This window comes from Saccopteryx bilineata, chromosome 1, assembly GCF_036850765.1.
Source record: "Saccopteryx bilineata isolate mSacBil1 chromosome 1, mSacBil1_pri_phased_curated, whole genome shotgun sequence".
NCBI classification, from domain to species: domain Eukaryota; kingdom Metazoa; phylum Chordata; class Mammalia; order Chiroptera; family Emballonuridae; genus Saccopteryx; species Saccopteryx bilineata.
This window is the reverse complement of record NC_089490.1, coordinates 57,075,027-57,100,908: the sequence shown is the minus strand read 5'-3', so window position 1 is coordinate 57,100,908 and position 25,882 is coordinate 57,075,027. Positions and strand designations below refer to the sequence as shown.

Below are 25,882 nucleotides of genomic sequence, written 5' to 3'. Positions count from 1 at the left end.
CCACTTAAAAGATGAGGGCCTGAGTCAAAGATTTGCCAGTAGTCACACATCTAGGCAGGGATTGAGCTAAGCCCTGGACCGGGCTCTTTCTGCTCTATTATGTTGCCTCTCTTTATTCATCTCTTATAGGGATTTCTTTATTATCTGAACATATATTAGTATCCTCTGACCAGCAATGCATCTCTGTATTCTCAGAGCCCAGTTCAGTAAATACACAAATAGAAGAATTTCCGACTGACACAGAATTTCAAGTATAAATTAGTCCCATGATTTTGTCTCAGAAAACAATGTTATAGCATAGTGATTTTTCTTTTTCAAACAACTGTTTATATTTTGGGCTAAAGCATAGTTTTTGTACATTTTTCAACAAACATTTATTGTACACTGTACTCTGGAAAGTGCTGCACAGGAAGCAGATGTTGGTATGACTGTTTCCATCTTCAGAGAGCTGTGCAATGGTAGGAACTTAAGACAGATCCACATCTAATCTGAACCCCCAGCAAGAACAAAATGCCTCAAGTTTTAAAACAGAGGGAGGTTACATGGGGCTGCATTTAAAGGGATCAGGGAAGATTTCTTGAAGGATGAATAGAATTCCAATAAAGGAAAATATTGAGGAAGGAGTGGTAAGGGATAGGGATGATTGGAATTTAAAATAAATATGGAGTAAGAATTAAGTCTTGTTTGGTCCACTTGTGATTCAGAACAATTACTGATATTCTTTAGTCTAGAATTTAAGAGTAATTTCACTGATGTGAAATAGAGGAATGCACAGAACAAATATATAGCTTGATGACTACTGAGTGTGGATTTTGAGTAAAGAAAAGCATGAGTTCATCTCTGCATTTGCTGCATGGCATTTCCTAGAAGAGGGCTATCATACCTGGTTCTCCATGGTGGGTGTGGCCAGCAAAAGAGTTGTTTCCTCTTAAATTCGCTCTGCCCCAGCGTGGCTTAGATTCTTTTTGTTAGCACGTGATCTTTTGTTGCCTCTGCTAAGTTTTTGACAACACACACTACATCTTCTGAATGCTGGGCAGCCTCTCTTGGCCACAATATAATTTTTTTTTCTGAGGTAGACCTGGAATCATACTCATAGTGAATATATGATAAAATTTTACTCTTTTAGAAATTCAAGTCAAATTATAGTAATTTAATGCATGTATGTTGTTCTAGAAAGCTTAGACAGGTGTAATGAAATTCTTTCCTTTCACTATTCATTCTCATTCTGACACTTATATGACAAATGTATTTATTAGCATCCATCAAAATTAAAATCCAAGTGAGGTATGCTTTTAGCCATAGTGTTTCAAAAAATACATTTATGTTATTGATCTCAAGTGGTGTAGAGAGTAAGTGTACAAGTGTTTAAGACAATTATGCTTGGAGGGATGACAAAGAGATTAGGCTTAGCTTTCCTGGAGTTTGTCATTTAAAAAAAATGACATTGGTGCCTGACCTGCGGTGGCACAGTGGATAAAGCATCGACCTGGAATGCTGTGGTCGCTGGTTCAAAACCCTGGGCTTGCCTGGTCAAGGCCCATATGGGAGTTGATGCTTCCTGCTCCTCCCTCCCTCCTCTCTCTCTCTCTCTCTCTCTCTCTCTCTCTGTCTCGTCTAAAATGAATAAATAAAAAAATAAAAATAATTTTTAAAAATGAAATAGATAAAAATCAGAAGAGGGTATACAAGGGAATTCCAAAGAAAAAAATAAGCTCAAGAAAAAACAAATACACTGGGTAACAAATATATTTATGTAGCCATAAATATATGTGTAAAAATAATATAGTTTACTTTTTAAAATTTGTATTAACTATTGTCAAAGCTATTTTGGGCCCATATTGTAGTAAAGAGGTTTAAAATTTGAAGTGAAATTTTGTATGTAATGATTAATATCATTGATTGATATGTTCTACTTTCATAGATTTGATCCAGGCTACCAATGAGACCAATGTTAATATTCCTCAGATGGCCGACACGCTCTTTGAGCGGGCAACAAACAGTAGCTGGGTGGTTGTATTTAAAGCGTTAGTCACTACACATCATCTCATGGTGCATGGAAATGAGGTAAACTAAGTAAACTTTTCTATTTCTGGTGGGGAGAAAGGCTTTAATGGAAGAGTATGATGATTACCTAAGGCCCTTTGAGTTTTCACTAATTAGAAGAAGAAAAAGGAAATCTATGGTTCAAGTTCATCTAGAATACATTTTAATCTTTTTAGCTATTTTTCAAAAGAAAATAAATGATGCTAGACATTTTATTAGAGATATTTAAGTATTAAATGTTACTGGTACCTAAATGTATATATCATGTAAATCTATTAATGGGCAAAAATGTTAGGAAAAAGAAACAATAAAATTATTTTTTCTACTATAAGAAATATTTCTTTATGCCTTTAAGGGAAAATTGCTTTCATAAAGATGTTTAACTTCAGAAAATATTAATAAAATAAAAATTACCCACTTTGTATAGGATGCCTACTGAGTCCCATTAAATTGCATGTTTTTATTTGTACAGAAATGAAAGATCATACAGTTTAATCTAACTCAGTGAGTATTATTCAGTGTTTTTTTTTTCACCCTCAGGGAAAAACTGGAGACTAGAAAGATTTAGAGAAAGAGTAAGAATTTGTAAAAATTAAGATAGTATCAGAAATTATTTAAAAGTATGACTTGAGAATACTGTTATTTAATTCTGTTTTTTTGTTTTTCAGAGATTTATTCAATATTTGGCCTCTAGAAATACACTATTCAATCTCAGCAATTTTTTGGACAAAAGTGGATCCCACGGTGAGAATTCTTACGTTTTCTTCTTATTTGTTTATTTTCTTGCTAATCTTCTGATGTGGATTATTTTTTTATTTTTGAAGTAAGGTTATTAATGCAAAATATTTGTAACTGATAGCTCCCCTGAGTAAGAAAAAAAGCAAAAGTACATAATTAGTTTATACTAGTTTTGAAGTATCTCATTTTTAGATAATCTAGCATATAAATTCTACTTTCATTTTATTTTTGTCTTTTTAATGTTAACCTTAAAAAAGTAACAGTGAGTATGCTAGACCGACAGTTGTTTATAATGGTGCAAGAAGTAGAGAAATGAAAGATACTTTCCCAATAAAAAACAAACATAAGAGTCCTAAATAAAGGTTCTTTATAAATTAATCATCTGTTCATTAATATAAATGCATATAAATGCAATCATCATTCATTCATCATATTTACTGGTTGCTATTATGTATAAGGCAAACGTGTGTGTGTGTGTGTGCGTGTGAGTGTGTGTGTGTGTGTGTGTGTGTGTGTGTGTATGAAGTCTAAAACAGGCTGTCATTTGAAATAGTGAACAAAAATGCAAGGAACTACCAGAGCAGACATCCTCCACAGCATGGTAGCATAACTAAACTGAACAGTCTTGGAATGTCTCATGCCAAAAGTATTTTTGCCTGCAGTAGGATTTTAAATAAGGCCCGTCTTACACGCTTATTGACCTCATCCTAGAATTATTTATATTTGAGGAGTTAAAAGAAATTGGTATTAAGCAAAGCACAGTTGAAGGTGTTTTTTTAACTAGTTTTATTTTCTCTGCTCCTTCCCCAGGTTATGATATGTCTACCTTCATAAGGCGCTATAGTAGATATTTGAATGAAAAGGCTTTTTCTTACAGACAGATGGCATTTGATTTTGCCAGAGTGAAGAAAGGGTATGCTTTCTTTTTCTCCTATTTGAGCAAAATAAGTCTTTAAGGCACACTTAGTTTATTTTAATTAAACTTAAATGACAACTGACTTTGATCATGAAGGACCAGTGTACAATGACCTGAAAAAGAAACTTAATTGAAAATATCATAGAGGTTAGCCTTGAAGTTGTAATATGCATTACTTTATATTTCCCTACATAAAATCTGACATGATGCACAAAGTTGAAATGGTATAGCTTTTTATTTGTTAAAATCAATCCAAAATTCTTAACCACATATATATCTTTAAATAATTTTAAATGGAGAGAATTTAACCAAAGTTAATTTAAAAGAACAGTGGCTTTAGTTGACAATAATTATTTGAATGTGTTTTGATTGAGGTTAAACTGAACTGTGTACACGATGGAGATCTGTTTTTGAGAGGTAATACCATCCTAGTATTATACACACATATACACATATACATCGTAATGGAACTAATTATTAATACTAACCATTGATTAGAAAATGTCATTGAAACAGAAACACATTTTAATTCTTAATTAACATTTATTTCCTTCTGAGTAGATGTTTGAGTTTAATCAGAAATGTTCAGCCAAAAATTTGTGGAAATTTGTGTCTGTTCCTAACTTAAAAGAATGACAAGGTATTGTAGAGTGTATAATTTTCTAGTCTTGGGAATCCACACAAAAAGCCATAACTCTATTTTTCTAATAGCTTATCTAACCTTAGCTTTGAACTTTTTTATCATGATGGTGAACAGTATAAACTTGTGTGTTCAAAATAAATTAGTTTCTTGTGTGTGAACATTTTATAAAATTAAGATTTTTATTGCATCTCCTACTTACCAGAGATGATTCTAGACCATACACCTTCCTGTGACTTCTTCCATGGCCCCAGGAAGTCACTGGTAATGTTCCCAGCTGTCCTGTGACCTCTCCCCCACAGGTCCACAGCCATCTTAGAAACTTCCGCACTCCTTTATAGGCACAGAAGGACACTTGGGGATGCTTTCCTACCACGAAAGTGGGAAAGATCTTGAAAATGACCATCATCTTGTTCACATGACCCGGGCATCTTCCTCACCTATTTCAGTACTGCCACTGCTTGACCATCAGTGGATGCAGGGCCTCCCTAAGAGGCCTGCGGGCAGGTACAGGGCTCACTTCCCCCTCTGAGGCCTCCTCTGGCACTAACCTCCAGTTGTGTCCTCTATGGCTAGTTAAGCATTTACCTGTTTTTGGCCAAACTGTGCATATCAGCATGCATTTTTCTTAGCTGCTGCTTCACAGTATAAGATCTGTATTCTCAGTACTACAGGTTTTAAAGATTTCCAAGACATATTTTCTCTCTTTCTCAGAAACAAGCAAACTGGCATTTAGGAAACTTATATTTTTAATACTCTTATCTCTGTTAGAGATTTAAAACAATCCATTTAGAAACTCAGCTGACCGGTCTTATGCAGACCGATTATTTTCTTCCTGAGGGAGGTGCAGAGAGAAAGCATTGCCTGGGTAGTTGAAGAAGGAGAATGGGTAAAAGGAAGTAGTATGGAGAGGGGGGTCGAGTACAACCTTTTCGTGTCTCAAAATTATTCCACATAATTAACAAAGAAATAAGGGGACAACAGCTTAAAACAATGCATATGGTCTTAAATTTTTCATGTACAGGATGTTTTATCTTTTTCTTTTTTAAAAAATTGTAGGGCTGATGGTGTAATGAGGACAATGGCTCCTGAAAAGCTATTAAAGAGTATGCCAATACTTCAGGGACAAATTGATGCGCTGCTTGAATTTGATGTACGTATCTCACTAGCAAACATTTCTTACCCAAACAGTATTGTTTATTATTTGAAGGTGGGCTACAGATGAAGTTGGAGATATCCCTAGGAAGAAGATTTAGAGCTCGCTCATTTAGGTCAGTTAGATGAACACTTAGTTGAAGCTGTTGGCATGGTAGAGATAAGTCCAGACTGTCTGAACTGTTTACCAGGACTTTACTTAAGTCATGGGGAAATGTGAGCGATGTGTTCTTGGAACCCCAGGTTCAGAGCAAGATGTTGTCTTTGGCAGAATGTAGCTGCAAAATAGACATGACCCCATGATCGCTGGCTTGAGCCCCAAGGTCATTGCATTGAAACCCAAAGTCACTGGCTTGAGCATGGGGTCATTGGCTCATCTGGAGCCCCCTGATCAAGGCATGTTTGAGAAAGCAATCAGTGAACAACTAAAGTGCTGCAACTATGAGTTGATGCTTCTTATCTCTCTCCTTTCCTGTCTGTCTGTCCCTGTCTGTCCCCATCTGTCCCCCTCTCTATCACTAAAAAAGAAAGGAAGAACAAGAGAAAGAAAGAAAGAGAGAGAGACTATAATGATTATAAAGAACAAAACACACACAAATGAGCACAAGTAAAATTGGAGAAATCTGACTAAGATCAGTGGATTGTATCAGTATCTACATCCTGGCTGTGATATTGTACTATAGTTGTATGATTTTACCATTGGGAGAAACTGGATAAATGGTACCCAGGAATCTCTCTTTATTTTTTACAACTGCATGTGGATTTACAGTTATTTCAAAATTAAAAGTTCAATTAAGTACACATTTGTTTCATTAAAATGAAATATTCTGATGTGTAGTAAGAGTCTTAGTTCATATTGTTAGTTTTCCTTTCTTTTGGTGGTGGTTTAAAATTTTTTTTAAAAATATTAATAACTTAAAATCCTTTTACAATTATATAGTTTACTCTATATTTGAATCCTAGTCACAACACCCAACCTTCTGAAACTTTAGTAGAAGTAACAAACCATCTTATTTTTTGACAGATTTTATAGTAAGGGCTTAGCTAGGTGTTTATGGATCTGCTTCTCAACTGTTTTTTCTTTTTGTGCATTTATTTTTGTTTGCTTTTCCTGCTCTTACTAATGGTAGTGTCTTAAAGGAAAAAAGTCATGAAGGGAAGAAAAACAGAGCTTGAGAAGTTGTGAACATGAGTTGGGGGATGAGGAGAAATTCTTCTTCTTTGTGTTAGTGATTAGAGTTTTTGGTGGATGAGTGAATGCTGTAAGTCTCAAGAATTATGATAGGGGTAATTGGTAAAGTATCTATTCACCACACTATGCTTCCTCACTGAGTCACTGCAGGCCCCTGGAGCCTGAACTCTTCCACAGAGAATATTGCATAGGGAGAGTGGAAGAATGTAATATAATGTAGTAAAAGCAACAAAAGAGCAGATGTTCAAAAGTTAGTTTTTTGTTTTTGTTTTTTTTTTAATTATTTTTATTTATTTTATTTTATTTTTTTACAGAGACAGAGAGAGAGTCAGAGTGGGGGATAGACAGGGACAGACAGATAGGAATGGAGAGATGAGAAGCATCAATCATTAGTTTTTCGTTGCGCATTGCGACACCTTAGTTGTTCATTGATTGCTTTCTCATATGTGCCTTGACCATGGGCCTTCAGCAGACTGAATAACCCCTTGCTCAAGCCAGCGACCTTGGGTCCAAGCTGGCGAGCTTTTTCCTCAAGCCAGATGAACCCGCGCTCAAACTGGCAACCTCGGGGTCTCAAACCTGGGTCTTCCGCATCCCAGTCTCACGTTCTATCCACTGTGCCACCGCCTGGCCAGGCTCAAAAGTTAGTTTTGATTGATCTGTGGATTCCTGATCAAACAGAATGTATGTATATTTTATAATTCATAGGATTAACTTCTTTGACTTAAATTGAAGCAAGAAAAATCCCATCTGTCTTTCAATATTGGTAGAGCTACTAAAAGAATTACACAATGTTTGTAAGATGGGAATGGATTTCTTAGTTATTATTTGAGGCATTTTAATGTGCTCTGAGAAAAACTGTTATTTGATGATGCGATTTAACATATTGACTTTTCATCTTCTAGGTGCATCCAAATGAGCTAACAAATGGTGTCATAAATGCTGCATTTATGCTTCTTTTCAAAGATCTTATCAAACTTTTTGCTTGCTACAATGATGGAGTTATTAACCTACTTGGTAGGTAGAACTACTTACTGAATGATGTCTTTGAATAAAGTCTATCAGAATGCAAAGATTTGGATACCCCAGACTTAACATACGTAAAAATCTAAATATATGATTCATTCAGGTCACATTTCTCTGTGTATTCTCACAGCAGTCAAGATTAAGCACAGGAAACTCAAAGTATTGTAGATGTTTTAAGCAGGAAGGGATTTCATACAGGGATTTTGGTGATTACAAAATTTTGGAATGACTGAAGGAGTAGGTTCTAAGTTTTGCTTCTTGGAATAAATCCCCTAACAGTTAAAAACTGCTTCATTATGCTAACAACCACCTCTGATGCTGCCTGTGGAGATGAGCAGGGACCAAGAAGCCTCTGCCACTTCATTGAGTTTGTAATGGTGGGAAGGGCCACTCTAGCTTCTAAGTACCTAGACCCATATATTGATCCATATTTCAGAGTATATACTAGAACCCCTAACATCTTAAAGTATGTTCTTAGAGCAGGTCTGAAATGGATTCCTCTGCATGCCGTTCCGTCATTATGTAAGGCCTGCCACCTTTTGACTGAGGGGAGGCATGCTAAGACTGATGAATTCTGTGGAGTCTGTTGTCTCACTTCGTGTGCAGTAAAAATAGAGGCAGTGTTGTGTGAGATACCATGACGGTGAGTAATTCCACAGATGGCGGTGCTGGCAGAGCAATGTGGGCAGAGATAATAAATCCCATCCAGGCTAAGCTGTCTGTTACATCGTAGAGAGATGACTGCTCACCTCCCCTGGACTTCATGCCTGTCCTGTTTCTTAGAGGGTGACTCCATACTCCATGGAGTCTGATGCCCAGTGGAAGCTCAGAACTGACCTCGAGTACAGGAAGACTGAAGACTGAATAGTGACACTTGGTCCATCCACCTGTTGAGTCCTCTTCCCCCTGATTATTGAGGGCCTTTCTGTGCTGTGTGACTTTGGCCTACATTTGCTAGAGATGAAAATAGTCTCCTGCTCTTTATTCACTCTGTGAGGTCCATCCAATACCTTTACTCCAGACCTCTTGTCACTGAACTTCCAGTTTTAGTTTTTCCAAGTCAGACAGGCCAAGAGTTACTTACTGCAAATTTTTGTGTTTCCATATGTCTCATCGTATTTCCTTTGACATAAAGTGAAGAATCAGATAGACTACTTAAAGATTGGCCTAAAAGATTTCTTTTACTGTCAAAGTCACCCCTTTGTGGGAACTTAATGATTCATTAAACCACTTCCAACTGGTGCCAGTGTGAGAAGCCATCTCTAAACTAAGCTTGAGTTCTGTTTTCCCTCAGTCAACTGGTCATCAGCAGGACTGGAGGGAGAAATGGCTGTACAGAAGAGGAGGTGCCCTGGGCATCTGAACCATATTCCTACAATCAACGTGGATATTCAGGATCTGATATACCACAGCCATTTGATGGTGGAGCATTCTTTCACTTGTCCAACTTTATGGTTCAGTATATTAGATAACACTTGAGGTCTCATGATTACTTGATATTCTATGATCAGATTCTAAGTCTCTAGAAGCTAGCCATTAGCAATTTTTCCAAAGGATATTAGTTACTGTCTGAAGAAGACGTGACTCTGCTCCACAGCCCTATTAGAGGCTTCTATTTTGTTTTCCTAGTGGAGTGTGCCAGAGGTGTTCTGCAGCTTTCTGCAGTGTGCCAGATATGCTGCAGACGCTTTGAGTGTCTTTTGATCTGCGGGAGCAAAGGCCCGTGTGGCTGCAGTTTGGAGCAATTGCAGAGCCATCCCTTCATTCGCAGCCTACTGCATTTTTTTTTTTTTCTGAAGCTGGAAACAGGGAGAGACAGTTAGACAGACTCCCACATGCACCCGACCGGGATCCACCTGGCACGCCCACCAGGGGCGATGCTCTGCCCACCAGGGGGCGATGCTCTGCCCCTCCAGGGCATCGCTCAGTTGCGACCAGAGCCACTCTAGCGCCTGGGGCAGAGGGCAAGGAGCCATCCCCAGCGCCCGGGCCATCTTTGCTCCAATGGAGCCTCAGCTGCGGGAGAAGAGAGAGACAGAGAGGAAGGAGAGGGGTAGGGGTGGAGAAGCAGATGGGTGCTTCTCCTGTGTGCCCGGGACTTCTGCACGCCAGGCCGACACTCTACCACTGAGCCAACCGGCCAGGGCCGCCTACTTCATATTTGATTCTGTACCAGATACTCTGTTTGGAGCAGTACACACATGTTGTGTATGTTACCTCCAAAACCTTACCACTCATAAATGTGAGCTTTTGCTAAAGTTTCTTTCTAGCCACCTACCATTCTGCTGTTTCTGTGTGTTCTTCATTGCAAAACCTATTATCTCCATTATGATGAGTCCCAAATCTATTATGTCAGTCTAACCTTTATTCTGAGCTTTAGTTTCTTACTTGTAGACACTTAAATTTAGATATTATATTCTTACCTAAAACTTAGCAATATCTAAAACTGAACTCTTGAATTTACCTTTCCTAATCTCCTTGTTTCTGTTTATATATAATCTTTTAAATCTAATTATCTTTGAGGTACTCATCTTACTCAAATTCACACCCAGTTGATTCTCACTCTCTCACCAGTGTACCCTTGTTTCATTCCCACGAGTGCTTCAAGGACGTTGGCTATATTGCCTCTACTGTTCATGTAACAAGTAAACATGATAAGCCATGTGATTCTCCTCTATTGTCTTGAAGAGCTACTTAAATGCTACTCTCTTTTTATGTTGAATTCACAGATAGATTTGTAGTCAGAATGCATTTTTTTCTTCATATTAAAGCACTAACCATTCAGTACATATGTTTATTTCATTTTCATTTGAAAAAGCCGAGTGGCTAAGATCAGGAACAGAACAAAAGGGGAGTTACATCTTTTCATATTGAAGACCTGACTCTTTGAAACTGGTAGAGGTATATTCTTGTTTGAGTGGCTTTCATTTGGCATTGACAGATTGTCCTTGTAAAAGTAACACTCTAGCATATAGACACACTTAGTATTTTAAGTGTTTTGAGACAGGTTTGTTTTTTGTTCCCTAGAGAATGCTAGGGGTTAACTTCATAAATATCATGTATTATGGATTGGTTTTTATCAAGGACTTCATGACCAGTTCTCTGCATCTAATGTTGGAATCAGTATTGGTGCCCCAAACCTTCACAGGCATTTTGTATCCTATGTTGAAACTCAAATGTTCAAGTTAACAGATGCTTCCCTTACTGACCGATGGTCATTAGTAATAGTCCACGTGCAAAGTCTCGGTTTGTCTTTCAGGGATAAGCTTCCTGTTCATGTGGCTCCTTCCTAGGACAGTTTTTCTGGGAGAGGTAATACTAACATGACGGGAATTTATCAATACTGTACAAAGATTCATGCTACAAATGTCAAATTTGATCATTTCAAATAACTGAAAACCAACGTGTGTTACCTTTAGTATAAAAAAAGGCAGAGGTTTATTTCTGTTAAAGTGTTGATTTCTCCAGAACCTGCCCTGGTTTCTTAGAGGCAAGAGAACCTCACAGGTTTGCATACATCAGTACATGGTATTTTTCTTTATTATTACCACTGATACAGAACCAGTTACAAGATTATGACCTAAAGCCATGATGCTTGCATCTCTTTTGTTGCCGAATCCAAAATTACCACAATAGATAGAATTTATAAAAGCATCCAAGGGAGACAGAGAACATTGGCTTAAAATTTTGATGCATTGGTTTTAAAAGAAAATTGAGATTATACAGTTTGATTTCTCTTTTTTGTGTCACTGTGAAGATCTGATACAAAGAAATAAACTTAAATTATAACAAAGAGAGGTAATTTAGACATTTAAAAGAAAATGCTTATGTGAAGACTGCACCACAAGAAAAAAAAAAAAGTAAAATATGGTTTACCAGAATAAGTCCCTCTTTTCAAAAGTTCAAACTAAAAAAGATTTGTTTCCTTATTGCACCATGATCCTATCTATAGCATTAAAAAAGAAGATAGTGTGGATAAAGAAAATATCCTTAGCTTTGCCCATTTTAAGAAAAAGTCACTTCCTGCTCAAATCTTAACGAGTAGTAAACAGTATGTGTTTATTTGCTTCATCCTTTTGCTTCCCTTGAACACCCTGCAGGGGTGGTCCATGCTGAAAGTAAAATCACAAAAAGACTGTCGACAGAAAGTAATGAGTAGCTACCCTTAATAATTCTCTGTATAATTATATATTACTAAATCTTTCTGGAGAAAATTAAAAATACTTTTGAGGTAGTAAAATTACATGCTGAATGAAAATCAAGAATTTTAAAGTATGAGAGAATATAAGTATAGCATGTGTTTAACCATGTGCAGATAGAAAATCATGATGAGACTGAGCCATCGTTTATGACCCAGAGTTGCCTGGGAGCTGCTGTAGACAATGGCTGACCATGTCTCCATCTGCAATGTCAGTAATTATTGATTGAATGAATTGATGAATGACTACCTGGCAAAAACACTCATAAAGTATTAGTTTTCCTCAAAACAGGGTGGAGAAAATGCACCCTCATGCTACAGAGGTAATAGAGCTGCAGTACCTTAATGACTGTGAAGTTTAACCTTGGGGGCACAGAAGAAAACAGGAAAATTCTCTGTTTTTCTGTATAAAAAGCTACAGGTTGAGAAAGAGGGTACGATTATAGACTAGAAAGTCATAAAGAGTTTGGAAAACCAAATCTCTTTCACAAAACTTCACTATTTTATAACTAAAAAATACATTATAATGTTAGAAATAATTTGCAACCAATAAAAGCAAGTATTAATTTATAAGGAGGGTAGATATGTTAGAATATTCTCTAATTTAGGGAATTTTACAGATTATTGTTTTATGGTGTATAAATTATTGGTTTATTGTGAGTTAGTAAGAAAAGAAGAATTCTGTTCAATGCCATCATAACTTTTCTGATTGTTATCCCAAAGAATTTGAAGCTGTTTTCCCAAACAGAAAACTGGGATATACGGACCATGAATTTAACCTGTTGTGATACTTCATGTGTTCTTCTACTTTAACTATATTTTCATTATTTACATTGTTTCATGTGAGACACCTTAGAACATAACACCTTTTTAAAACTACTCAGGTCTCCTGATTGAGGTGCATTAATACTGCCTAATGATTTTAGTGCCAAGTGTTTTGATTCAAATATTGATTTCAATTTTAAGTAATAGTATTAATATAAACAGAATAAAATTGAATATAATACTATTTTCAAAGTGCTTGTCTATCTCTTCTAGAAAAGTTTTTTGAAATGAAGAAAGGACAATGTAAAGATGCTTTAGAAATTTACAAACGATTTCTAACTAGAATGACGCGTGTGTCTGAATTTCTCAAAGTTGCAGAGGTAAGCTTTGTTGGGAATATAATTTTAAAATATTAGCTCATGTATCTGGAGTAAATGATAAAATTTATCTTCTAGTCAGACGCTCTGTCACGAGATCACAGAGTATTAGGGTTGGAAGTGACCTTAGAAGTCATCTCATCCTACTTTTCACTCAGAGCTGTACCCTGCACTCTGGTATCCCGATCAGATGATCATTCTGTCTTCAAATGAAGGTTTCATAGTTATGAGTTCATTTCCCGCTTTGCAAAGTGGTCCGTTCCTCCATTTCACCTAATGGATATTTTTTCATTACAAAAAAATGCTTCCTTTTTATTGAACCCTAGAAAAAAAATCCTCAGAAAAGTCTATCCATTGTTCTTAGTGTGTAAATGAGAAATCATAAAATCTCCTTTTCTCATTAGTGACTTAAACACAATGAAAAAATAAAGTATAACTAATTTTATAAAATTTATAAATTGATTCTCAAGGACTTTTGTAATACTTAGTCAAAATGACTTCGTAACTATACAGTTGATGTGCCTGAGGATTATCTGTAAGTTGGTATTTTCTCTATTATTAATTCAAATTATTGACTCATACTGATACTGGAAATTATGACATTGTTATCATAGGCCTTCAGTAAGATGGGTTTTTATCTTACATGTCAACTAACTGACTGCTAGGACTGAGTGGAGTGCTGTGAAGGGGGTTCTGAAGCCCAACAGCAAAGCACACAGTGCCGTGAACATGGAAGTTCATGTCATATTTTTGTACCTTTTGCTATTTGAGAATAGAGCACAAATTAAGCATTTTATATATACAATTTTGAAAGCACTATAGTCCATGTGTTATATTTCAAATCTCATTTATTCACAGGAGTAATCAATTGTCAAGTTCAAATTATGAGTCCAAAGTAATATTGTAAAGTGCTGTCTCTTTAGCTTTGATTCTTACAGCTTATAATCAGAACAAAAATACTATTTTATATAACATAGAAACAAAAGGTAAAGATTAACATATAAATTACGTGTACATTAAAGCATGTTCATGTGTATTTGCTCATGGACTTATTGATGAGGGTGGTCTTTAAGAAAGGAGAGAATTGCTTGAAACTTTGGCTGGTTTTATGTTTTGTATTTCATGTTTTCCCATGGGTTAACCACAATTATCAATATAATGTAGTAAATTTGCCTCGTTTCTTTCTGTGAAAATACAATTTTGCCTAAGTACCCAGAACAGCGGATTAGTTCATTGTTTCATTAATTCCTGGTGCACATGCTTCCCAGTTTCCCCATTAGTTATTGTTTATATCAGATAAGTAAGTCGCTGGCCATGTGACTGTCTGGAGTATATACTTATCTAATCAGCTTAATACAGCTCAGCTGAAGGTCTACATGAGAAAAGGACTTATTTATCAATTCCTTCTATTTGTACATATAAATTTTATTTTGTGTCTATTGATGTTAATACAGGCCTAATTCAGGCTGTTGTAAATAACAGTTACAGAAACCAGAAATCACTTTGAGAGCCTGTCTTTAACTGAGTAATAAATATTTTACTTTTATTTGAACATTGTGATTAATGTTTTATAGAACAGATATTAATTTACAAAATTAGTTTTAATAGACTGAACAGTAAACCATAGTGGATAACCATACCATTTGTGTTTTCTTTCATATTTAAATTACATTGTTCATAATTTCAACACTAATTGTTTGAATATCAGTGTTCAGTGGTATGCATATGACTGGTTAGTACAGAAATATTTTTACAAATGTACAAAGCTTTCTCTTTCAATTAGTGCTCATGTAGTGTATGTATCTGTGGACTCACACCCGGTAGCTATCCTGTGGTTAGTACCATTTGCCTAAAGAGTGTGCAGAGGACTTCTAGAATGTCATTTAAGAAAAAATGTTATACTAGCTATTAGGCAAATGTTACCAATACGTTGTTCATCATGTTAAAAGAAAGGTGAAGTAGTGGGATAATTTCTATGGAAATAGTCAAATTTCTCAGAAAAATTACTTAAAGTGCAGAAAACTTACCAGGTTTTATATTCTTATACAGTCATCCTTGGATATCTGCAAGGGATTGATTCCAGGACCACTTGCATATACTCAAATCCAGAGATGCACAAATCCTTTCATATAAAATGGCATTATATATGCATGTAAAGTGCACACATCCTCCCATATGATATAAATCATCTCTAAATTACATATCTAATAAATGTAAATGCTATGTGAATAGTTGTTATGTTATATTGTTTAGGGAACGATGACAAGAAAAAAGTCTATGTATGCTCAGTACAGACACCACAAACAGGCCTAACTACAGAGTACATACCCACAATAACATAGCACTTTTTTTTCCAAAGAGTTTTGATCTGTGGTTAGTTAGATCCATGGCTGCAGAGCCCTCGATACAGAGGGTTGACTGTACCAAAGATTCCTAAAGCAGACTAGTGAACATTATAAAATGATTATTTTACATGTAATAGAAATTTCTGCTAAACACACTTCCCTTTTATAGAGCCAATTTATTCTTAGTTTGCTCTTTCAAGGTAAATACCAAACCGTAGGAGTTACACCTCCCAGAATATTTGCCGACAGAAGGTAATGAGATTTCTGTAGTGTAATCACATCGCACCTCAATCTTCCAAGGTCAGCACAGTAAAAATAGCAATGTCAAGAAAGATATTTCTGAAGTGTGTCTTTGCCAGAATTATTCATTTAGTAGAAACACGTCCCCTTTCAGCAAAATGATTCCAATATTAGGAATCCATAAGACTTTAACTTCAGAAACACTGACTTTATTCATATTTAATATTTTAATGTCTTATCTAAAGAGGCATTAAAATATGGAAATAAATGGAATGTTAGTTTACAATTCCATAATTTGTATGAACATAGTGTGAGTTTAGTGAAGCATCAGTAACTTCCCTAAAGCAAAAGTCCAGTCATTGGCAGTTAATCTGCATTACGGGGAGGAATCTCAGTATAAGCTGATTAGAGGGGTGAGGGCCAGTGCTCTGTACACCAGTGGTGCTCCACAGTAGGCAATTCTGCTCCCCCTTCCTTACCAGGGTACAATGTTTGGAGACATTTTTGGTTGTCACAACCAAATAGCAGTACAGAAACAGTAGGGGACTTGAACACCCCACGTACATCCATGGCCAGACACAGGAAGAAAGAGAGGGCTACTGGCATCCAGTGGGTAGAGACCAATGATGCTGCTAATATCCTACAGTGCACAGGGCAGCCCCCAGCAAAGAATTATCATCCCCAAATATCAAGAGTGCCCAGGCGAATCTAGACATAGAAAAGACGGAGCAAAGAAGTCAGCTCAGACTTGACCTATAAGTGAATTTTCCATCTTCTGTTTGCCTTATTGTCTTTGTAGGAATCCAACATTTATGCTTCGTGTAGTTGCTTCTACATTTCTATTAGCGTGATCAAAGCACTTCATTTCTCAAGGAGAAAGACTTTGGTTTAACCCATTTTGTTTCTTTGGGACTCAATTCTATCATTTATATAAAAATGAGATAATTAGAAGTTATAATTTGCATTTTTGCCAACTTTTTATTTTGAATAATTTTCAAATCCACAAAAGGGTTGATAAAGTAGTATAGGTGAGCACCTATATACTCACTTCATTGATTCACCTTTATTAATATATTTCTATATTTGCACTCTCATCTGCTCTTTCTTTCTGCTCCTAGCCCCTCCACTTCTTTCCCTAACCTACTAAAGTTAAAAATCCTGTATGCTTTTACCTAATCATTCCACTTCTAAAAATATATTCTATAGATGAGTCCACACAAGTGCAAAATATTGTGTGCAGCATTGCTTGCAATGGCAAGAGATTGGAATCAGCTTTGATGTCTGTTATAGGTGACTTGTTAAATTACAGGATGAGGTAGCTATTTAAAAAATGAGGAAACTGTGTATAAATATAGATATGAAGATAAGACAAAGTGTTCAGTGCAAAATATGAGCTCAGTGTATATACAATTATTGTATAAAAATGAGGGCTATAAACATTTATATCATTCTCATTATCTTGGATATACATAAAGAAACTCTGGAAGGATACATAAGAAATTAACAAAATTATTTTCTCTGTGAAAGGAGTGAAAATACATCCTGAACAAGTTATGAAAGCTAAGTGTGCATTCTGTTGCTTTTGGTTAGAATGTTCTATTAATGTTTGTTAAGTTCATCTGATATAACCTGTCCTTTAAGGCTGATTGTTTCTTAATTTTCTATTTGAATGATTTGTTGATGTAAGTGGTATATTAAAGTCTCCTGTCATTATTATATTGCTGTCTACTGTTTTATCTTTTAATATCTGCCTTACACATATTTAGGTGCTCTTAGGTTAGGTGAATAAATATTTACAAATGTTATATCCTCTTGTTAGATTGACCTCTTTATCATTTTATAACACTCTTCTTGGTCCCTTATTATAGTCTTTGATTTATTTATCTAATATAAGTATTATTCCTCCTGCTTTCTTTTTGTTTCCAGTTGCATGGAATATCTTATTCCATTCTTTCACTTTGAATCATTGTATGTAAGAACACATCTAAAGTGTGGCTCTTATAGTCAGCTTATAAATAGATCTTGTTTTTTATCCATTCAGTCACTCTGCCTTTGGATTGGAAAATTCAGTCCATTTACATATAAAGTAATTGTTGATAGGCATGAACTTATTGCCATTTTATTACATGTTTTCTAGCTGTTTTTGTAGTTCCTCTCTGTCCCTTTCTTCTTTTCTTGTTCTTTTCCATTGTGCTTTGATGACTTTCTTTAGTGGTATGCTTACATTTCTTTTTTATTATTGTTTATGTGTTTGCTATAGGCTTTGCTTTGTGGTTACCATGAGGCTTATATATAACAGCTTATATTTATAACAGTTCATTTAAATTGATAATAATGTTACAAACATTCCATCCAAAAGCAACAGAATATACATTCTTCTCAACTACACATGGAACATTTTCCAAGATGAAGCATATGTTAGGCCACAAAACAATCTTCTTAATAAATTTAAGAAGATTGAAATCATATCAAGCATTTTTTTCATATCACACTAGTATGAAACTGGAAATAAACTACATGAAGAAAACTGAAAAATTCAAAAATATGTGGAAATTAAACAACATGGTTCTGACAATCGATGGATCAAAGAAGAAAGCAAAAGAGAAATAAAAAATAACAAGACAAATGGAAATGGAAGTGTAACATACTAAAATTTATGAGATACAGAAAAAGCAGTTCATAGTTATAAATGCCTACTTCAAGAAACAAAGCCTCAAACAGCCTAACTTTACACCTCAAGGAACTAGAAAAAGAAAACACTCAATGTTAGAAGGAAGGAAATAATGAAGATTAGGGCAGAAATCAATGAAGTAGAGACTTAAAAGACAATAGAAAAGGTCAGTGAAACTAAGGGCTCAGTCTTTGAAAAGATAAACAAAACTGACAAAACTTGAGCTAGACTCACCAAGAAAAAAAGAGAGAGGACTCAAATGAACAGAAACGAAAGCAATGTTAAAACTAAAACTGCAGAAATTCAAAGGACCATAAAAGACTATTATAAACAATTATTCGCCTGACCAGGCGGTGGCGCAGTGGATAGAGCGTCGGACTGGGATGCGGAAGTACCCAGGTTCGAGACTCCGAGGTCGCGCGCGGGCTCATCTGGCTTGAGCAAAGAGCTCGCCAGCTTGGACCCAAGGTCGCTGGCTCCAGCAAGGGGTTACTCGGTCTGCTGAAGGCCCACGGTCAAGGCACATGTGAGAAAGCAATCAATGAACAACTAAGAAGTCGCAACGCGCAACGAGAAACTGATGATTGATGCTTCTCATCTCTCTCTGTTCCTGTCTGTCTGTCCCTGTCTATCTCTGCCTCTGTAAAAAAAAACAACAAAAAAAAACTATTATTCACCAACAAATAGGACAACCTAAGAGAAAGAGATAAATTCTTAAAAATATATAACCTACCAAGACTGAATTATGATTTGAAATAGGAAATCTGAAGGGATTTATTACTTGCAGGGAGATTGATTTAGTAATCAAAAACTTCCCAACAAGGCCCTGGCTGGCTAGTTCAGTGGTAGAGCATCAGCCTGGCATGTGGAAAGACCAGGTTCGATTCTCAGCTAGAGCACACAGCAGAAGTGCCCATCTGCTTCTCTACCCCTCCTCCTCTCCTTTCTCTCTGTCTCTCTCTTTCCTTTCTGCAGTCAAGGCTCCACTGGAGAAAAGTTGGCCCAGGTGCTGAGGATGGCTTCAGGTGCTAAAATGGCTCCAGTTGCAATGAAGCAATGGCCCAGATGGGCAGAGCATCACCCCTTAGTGGGCATGCTGGGTGGATCCCAGTCAGGTGCATGCAGGAATCTTTCTCTCTTCTTCCCTGCTTTGCACTTCAGAAAAATACAAAAACAAAAAAACCCAAAACAAAGAAAACTTCCCAACAAAAAAAATGACTTCACTGGTGAATTCTAACAAATATTCAAAGAAAAATTAATAGTAGTACTTCTTAAGCTCTTTCAAAAAATAGTAGAGGGAGAAACTTATCCAAACACATTATACAAAGTCAGCATTACCTAATACCAAAACCAAATACAGATGCCAAGAACAAAAAAAAAATTACACACCAATATCTCTGATGATTCCAAATGCAGAAATCCTCAACATAACATTAGCAAACAATTCAAAAATACATACAAGGACATACGCCATGACCAAATGAGATTTACTCTATGGATGGAAAGATGGTTCAACACCTGCAAATCAGTCAGTGTAACATACAACATTAACAAGAGGAAGAATAAAAATCATATGATCATCTCAGTAGCTGCAGAAAAAAAGCATTTGACAAAATTCAGTATACACTTAAAATATGCCCAGCTGGCTCAGTGGATAGAGTGTCGGACCAGAATGCAGATATTCGGGTTTGATCCCCAATTAGGGCACACAGGAGAAGCAACCATCTTCTTCTCTTCCACTCCCTTACCCCCTTCTCTCTCTTTTCCCCTCTCACAGCCAGTAGCTTGATTGGTTTGAGTGTGGCCCCGAGTACTGAGGATAGCTCGATTGAGTCAGCATTGGCCTCAGACGGGGGTTGCTGGGTTGATCCCAGTTGGGGCACATGTGAGAGTCTGTCTCTCTATCTCCCCTCCTCTCAATTAAAAAAAAACTCAGTAAAGCATATATAGAGGGAATGTACCTCAACCATAATAAAAGCCATATAAGACAAGCCCACAGCTAACATCATAGTCAATGGTGAAAAGATAAAAGCTATTTCTTTAAGACAAGGAACAAGAATGGCCACTCTCTCCACTTTTATTCAACACAGTGTTGGAAGTCTTAGCAAGAACAATTATGTAATAAAAAGAAATAAAAGGCATCCAAGTTGGAAAGAAAGAAAGAAAATTGTCACTATTAGTAGATGAAATAATATTATATATAGATAACCCTAAAGACTCCATTAAAAAATTGTTAAAACTAGTAAACAAAGTAATGTTGCAGAACACAAATTCAATACACAAAAATCAGTTTCATTTCTTTACACTAATAATGAACTACCAGGAAGAGAAATGAAGAAAACCATCTTATCTAAAATTGCATCAAAAAGAAAAAAATAACTAGGAATAAATTTAACCAAAGAGGTTAAAAAGCTATATATTGAAAATTATAGCCTGACCTGTGGTGGTGCAGTGGATAAAGCATTCACCTAGAATGCTGAGGTTGCCAGTTCAAAACCCTGGGCTTGCCCAGTCAAGGCACATATGGGAGCTAATGCTTCCTGCTCCTCCCCTCTTTCTCTTTCTTTCTCTTTCTTTCTCTCTCTCCTCTCTAAAATGAATAAATAAAATCTTTAAAAAAACTATAAGACATTCATGAAAGAAATTGAAGAAAACACAAATCGGTTAAAGGATATTCTATGCTCATGGATCGGAAGAATTAATATTGTTAAAATATTCATACTACTGCCTGACCAGGTGGTGCCACAGTGGATGGAGCATCGAACTGGGATGCGGAAGGACCCAGGTTCGAGACCCCGAGGTCGCCAGCTTGAGCGCGGGCTCATCTGGCTTGAGCAAAGAGCTCACCAGCTTGGACCCAAGGTCGCTGGCTCCAGCAGGGGGTTACTCAGTCTGCTGAAGGCCCACGGTCAAGGCACATGTGAGAAAGCAATCAATGAACAACTAAGAAGTCGCAACGCGCAACGAGAAACTGATGATTGATGCTTCTCATCTCTCTCCGTTCCTGTCTGCTGTCTGTCCCTGTCTATCTCTGCCTCTGTAAAAAAAAAAAATATTCATACTACTCAAAACAATATACAGATTCATAATCCCTATCAAATAGCCAGTGACATTTTTTCAGAAATAGAAATAAAAATCCTAAAATTTAGGGGGAGAACCAAAAAAGACCCCAAATAGCCAAAACAATCTTGAGAACAAACAAAGGAACTGGAAATATTACACTGACTGATTTCAAACAATATTATAAAACTATGGTAATCAAAACAGTATGGTATTAGCATAAAAACAGACACACAGATCAATAGAGCAGAAGAGAGCCCACACGTATATGGCAAATTAATTTATGACAAAGAGCCAAGAATACACAATGTGGAAATGTCAGTCTTTTTAATTAAAGGTGTTGGAAAAATTGACAAGATACATGCAAAATAAAACTGGACTGCTATCTTATACCATACACAAAAACTCAAAATAGATTAAAGATTAGGGCATAAGACCCGAAACCATAAAACGTCTAGATTGAAGACCTTTCTGACATAGGTCTTGTTGATGATATTTTAAAAATCTGACCCCAAAAGAAAAAGCAAAAATAAACAAGTGGGGCTACATCAAACTAACATGCTTCTTTACAGCAAAAGAAACCAATAAAATAAAATGGCAACATACCTAATGTGAGAAAAGAATTGCAAATCCTATGTCTGATAAGGGGTTAATAGCCAAAATATATAAAGAACTCTACAGGAACAGATTAATGTTACTCTCTTATTTTTTTTAAATTTTATTTAAAAAATTAAAGTTGACAGGGTGACATTGATCAATTAGAGTACTGTACATAGGTTTCAGGTACACATTTCAATAGCATTTGAACTGTTGACTATGTTGTATACTCATCACCCAAAGTCAGATCATTTTCCATCACCATATATTTGTTCCTCTTTACTCCCTTCCCCCACACCTCCCCCACATCCCTCTCCCCCGGTAAACACTACATTTTTATCTATGTCTATGAGTCTCAGTTTTATATCCCACCTATGTGTAAAATCATACAGTTCTTAGCTTTTTCTGATTTACTTATTTCATTCAGTATAATGTTCTCAAGGTCCATCTATGTTGTTGTAAATGGCAATATGTCATCATTTTTTATGGCTGAGTAGTATTCCATAGTATATATGTACCACATCTTCTTTATCCAATTCTCTATCTAGGGACATTTTGGTTCTATGTCTTGACCACCATGAGTAATGCTGCAGTGAACATGAGGGTGATGTATCTCTATGTACCAATGTTTTCAAATTTGGGGGGAAGATACCCAGTTGAGGGATTGCTGGGTCATATGGTAGTTATAGTCTTAATTTTTTGAGAAAGCACCATACTTTCTTCCATAATGGTTGTAGTAAATTGCATTCCCACCAGCAGCAAATGAGGGTTCCTTTTTCTCCACAGCCTCTTCAACACTTGGTATTATTGTCTTGCTGATAATAGCCAATCTAACAGGTGAGGTAGTATATCATTGTAGATTTTTTTTTATAAATTTTTATTAATGTTAATGGGATGACATTAATAATTCAGGGTACATATATTCAAAGAAAACATGTTTAGGTTATCTTGTCATTAAATTATGTTGCATACCCCTCGCCCAGAGTCAGATTGTCCTCCGTCACCCTCTATCTAGTTTTCTCTGTGCCCCTCCCCCTCCTCCTAAATCTCTCCCTCCCTCCCTCCTGCGTCCTCCCTCCCCCCACCCCTGGTAACCACCACACTCTTGTCCATGTCTCTTAGTCTCGTTTTTATGTTTCACCAATGTAAGGAATCATGTAGTTCTTGTTTTTTTCTGATTTACTTATTTCACTTCGTATAATGTTATCAAGATCCCACCATTTTGCTATAAATGATCTAATGTCATCATTTCTTATGGCTGAGTAGTATTCCATAGTGTATATGTGCCACATCTTCTACTGGGTATATACCCCAAAACCTCAGAATCATTGATACGTAAAGACACATGTAGCCCCATGTTCATAGCAGCACTGTTCACAGTGGCCAAGACATGGAAACAACCAAAAAGCCCTTCAATAGAAGATTGGATCATTGTAGATTTGATTTGCATTTCACGACTAGCTAGTGAAGATGAGCATCTTTTTATATATCTGTTACCATTTTTATGTCCTCTTGGGAGAAGTGTCTGTTCAGATCCTCTCCCCGTTTTTTAATTGATTGCTACTGAGCTTTGTGAGTTCTTTATATATTTTGGATATTAACCCCTTATTGGAGCTGTTGTTTGCAAATATCATCTCCCATTTAGTTGGCTGCCTATTTGTTTTGTTGTCAATTTCTTTTGCTGGTCAGAAGATTTTTAGTTTGATATAGTCCCATTCATTTATTTTTCCCCTTGGGGACAAATTTATAAATTGTTCTCTATGGCCAAGGTCCATGAGTTTAGTTTCTATGTTCTCTTCTATGTAATTTATTGTTTCAGATCTTATATTCAGGTCTTTGATCCATTTTGAATTAATTTTTGTGCAGGGTGACAAACTGTAATCAAATTTCTTTCTTTTGTATGTGGCTTTCCAATTTTCCCAGCATCACTTATTGAGGAGGCATTCTTTTCTACATTGTACATTTTTCGCTTCTTTTGTCAAAGATTATTTGCACATATATATGTGGTTTTATTTCTGGACTCTTGATTCTGTTCCATTGTTCTGTATGTCTGTTTTTCTACCAACACCATACTGTTTTGATTATCATGACTCTACAGGTAATGTGATACCTTCAGCTTCATTCATATATTTATATGTGTGTGTATATATATATATATATTAATTTATTCATTTTAGAGGTGGGGGGAGGAGTAGGAAGCATCAACTCCCATATGTGCCTTGACCAGGCAAACCCAGGGTTTCAACTGGCAACCTAAGCATTCCAGGGTGACACTTTATCCACTGTGCCACAATTCTGGCCAGGCTACATGAATTTTTTTCAGGATTGCTTTGGCTATTTGGGTATTTTTTATGATTCCATACAAAGCTAGTGACTTTTTTTTTCTATTTCTTTAAAAAAATGACATTGAAATCTTGATGGAAATTGCATTAAATTTGTATATTGCTTTGGTTTATATGGCTATTTTAACTATATTGATTCTTCCAATCTATGAACATGGAATATTTTTTCATTTCATTGTGTCTTTTTCAATTTCTTTCAATAATACTTTGTAGTTTTCAGTATATAAGTCCTTCACATCCTTTGTTATGTTTATTCCTAGGTATTTTATTTTATTTATTTTTTTGCAATTCTAAAAGGAATTGGTTGTTTTAGTAAATTTTCCGAAGTTTTATCATTGGTATATCGGAAAGCAGTAGACTTTTGTATATATATTGATTTTGTATCCTGCAACTTTACTGTATTGTTTTTTTTTTATTAAAATAAATTTTTTTGTGGAGTCTTTGGGGTTTCTATATACAGGATCATGTCATCAACAAAAAGTGATACCTTTACTTCTTCTTTTCCAATATGCCTTTTATTTTTTCCCCTTGATTGATTGCTCTGGATAAAACTTCCATAACTATATTGAATAAGAGTGGAGAGAGTGGACAGCCTTGTCTTTCTCCTGCTTTTAGAGTAAAAGCCTCTATTCTTTCACCATTTAATATGATATTCACTGATGGTTTGTCATATATGCCCTTTATTATGTTGATGTACTTTCCTTATATTCTCATTGTATTGAGTGTCTTAAACATAAAGGGATGTTGTATCTTATTAAATGTCTTTTCTGCATTTATTGATAGGATCATATGCTATTTTCTTTCTTTGTTTTGTTCATGTGGTGTACTACTTTGATCGATTTGTGTATGTTGAACTATCCTTTGTGCTCCTGGAATGAAACCCACTTGATCGTGTTGTATTAGTTTTTTAATGTGTTGTTGTATTCAATTTGCTAGTATTTTGTTTAAGATTTTGCATCTGTATTCATTAGAGATATTGGTCTGTAGTGTTTCTTTTTTTGTGTTGTCCTAGCCAGGTTTTGGTATTAGGATTATATTGGCCTCATAAAATGTGTTAGGGAGTACTGCTTCTTTTTCTGTTATTTGGAAGACTTTGAGAAGTATACATACCAAATCTTCTTTGAATGTTTGGTGGAATTCACTAGTGTAGCCATCTGGTCCTGGACATTTATTTTGGGGGAGGTTTTTGATAGTTGTTTCTATATTCTCCCTGTTTATGGGTCTATTTAGGTTTTCCATTTCTTCATAACTCAGTCTGGGAAGATTGTATAGTTCTAGGAATTTATCCATTTCCTCTAGATTGTTGAATTTAGTGGCATATAATCTTTCATAGTATTCTACTATGATCATTTGTATTTCTATAATGTCTGTGGTAATTTCTCCTCTATTATTTCAGATTTTGTTTATATGAATTCTTTCTCTTTTATCCTTAGTGAGTCTAGACAGGGTTTGTCAATTTTATTGATCTTTTCAAGAACCAGCTCTTTGTTGTATTAGTTTTTTGTTTTTTTTTTGTATTTTTCTGAAGTTGGAAACAGGGAGGCAGTCAGACTCCCACATGCGCCCGACCAGGA

The 25,882-nt window shown here is 35.9% G+C and overlaps 1 protein-coding gene across 8 annotated transcripts in view; it reads left to right on the top strand.

Annotated features, from left to right (window-relative positions):
* SNAP91 (synaptosome associated protein 91) overlaps nucleotides 1-25,882 on the top strand; it is a 161,059-nt gene that overhangs the window by 42,827 nt on the left and 92,350 nt on the right. For all 8 annotated transcript variants that reach the window (XM_066254193.1, XM_066254209.1, XM_066254207.1 and 5 more), the window contains exons 3-8: nucleotides 1,925-2,067; nucleotides 2,715-2,790; nucleotides 3,595-3,697; nucleotides 5,400-5,493; nucleotides 7,593-7,704; nucleotides 12,950-13,056. In XM_066254193.1, the coding sequence (XP_066110290.1) occupies nucleotides 1,925-2,067; nucleotides 2,715-2,790; nucleotides 3,595-3,697; nucleotides 5,400-5,493; nucleotides 7,593-7,704; nucleotides 12,950-13,056 (635 nt within the window). The remainder of the gene's footprint in view (nucleotides 1-1,924; nucleotides 2,068-2,714; nucleotides 2,791-3,594; nucleotides 3,698-5,399; nucleotides 5,494-7,592; nucleotides 7,705-12,949; nucleotides 13,057-25,882) is intronic.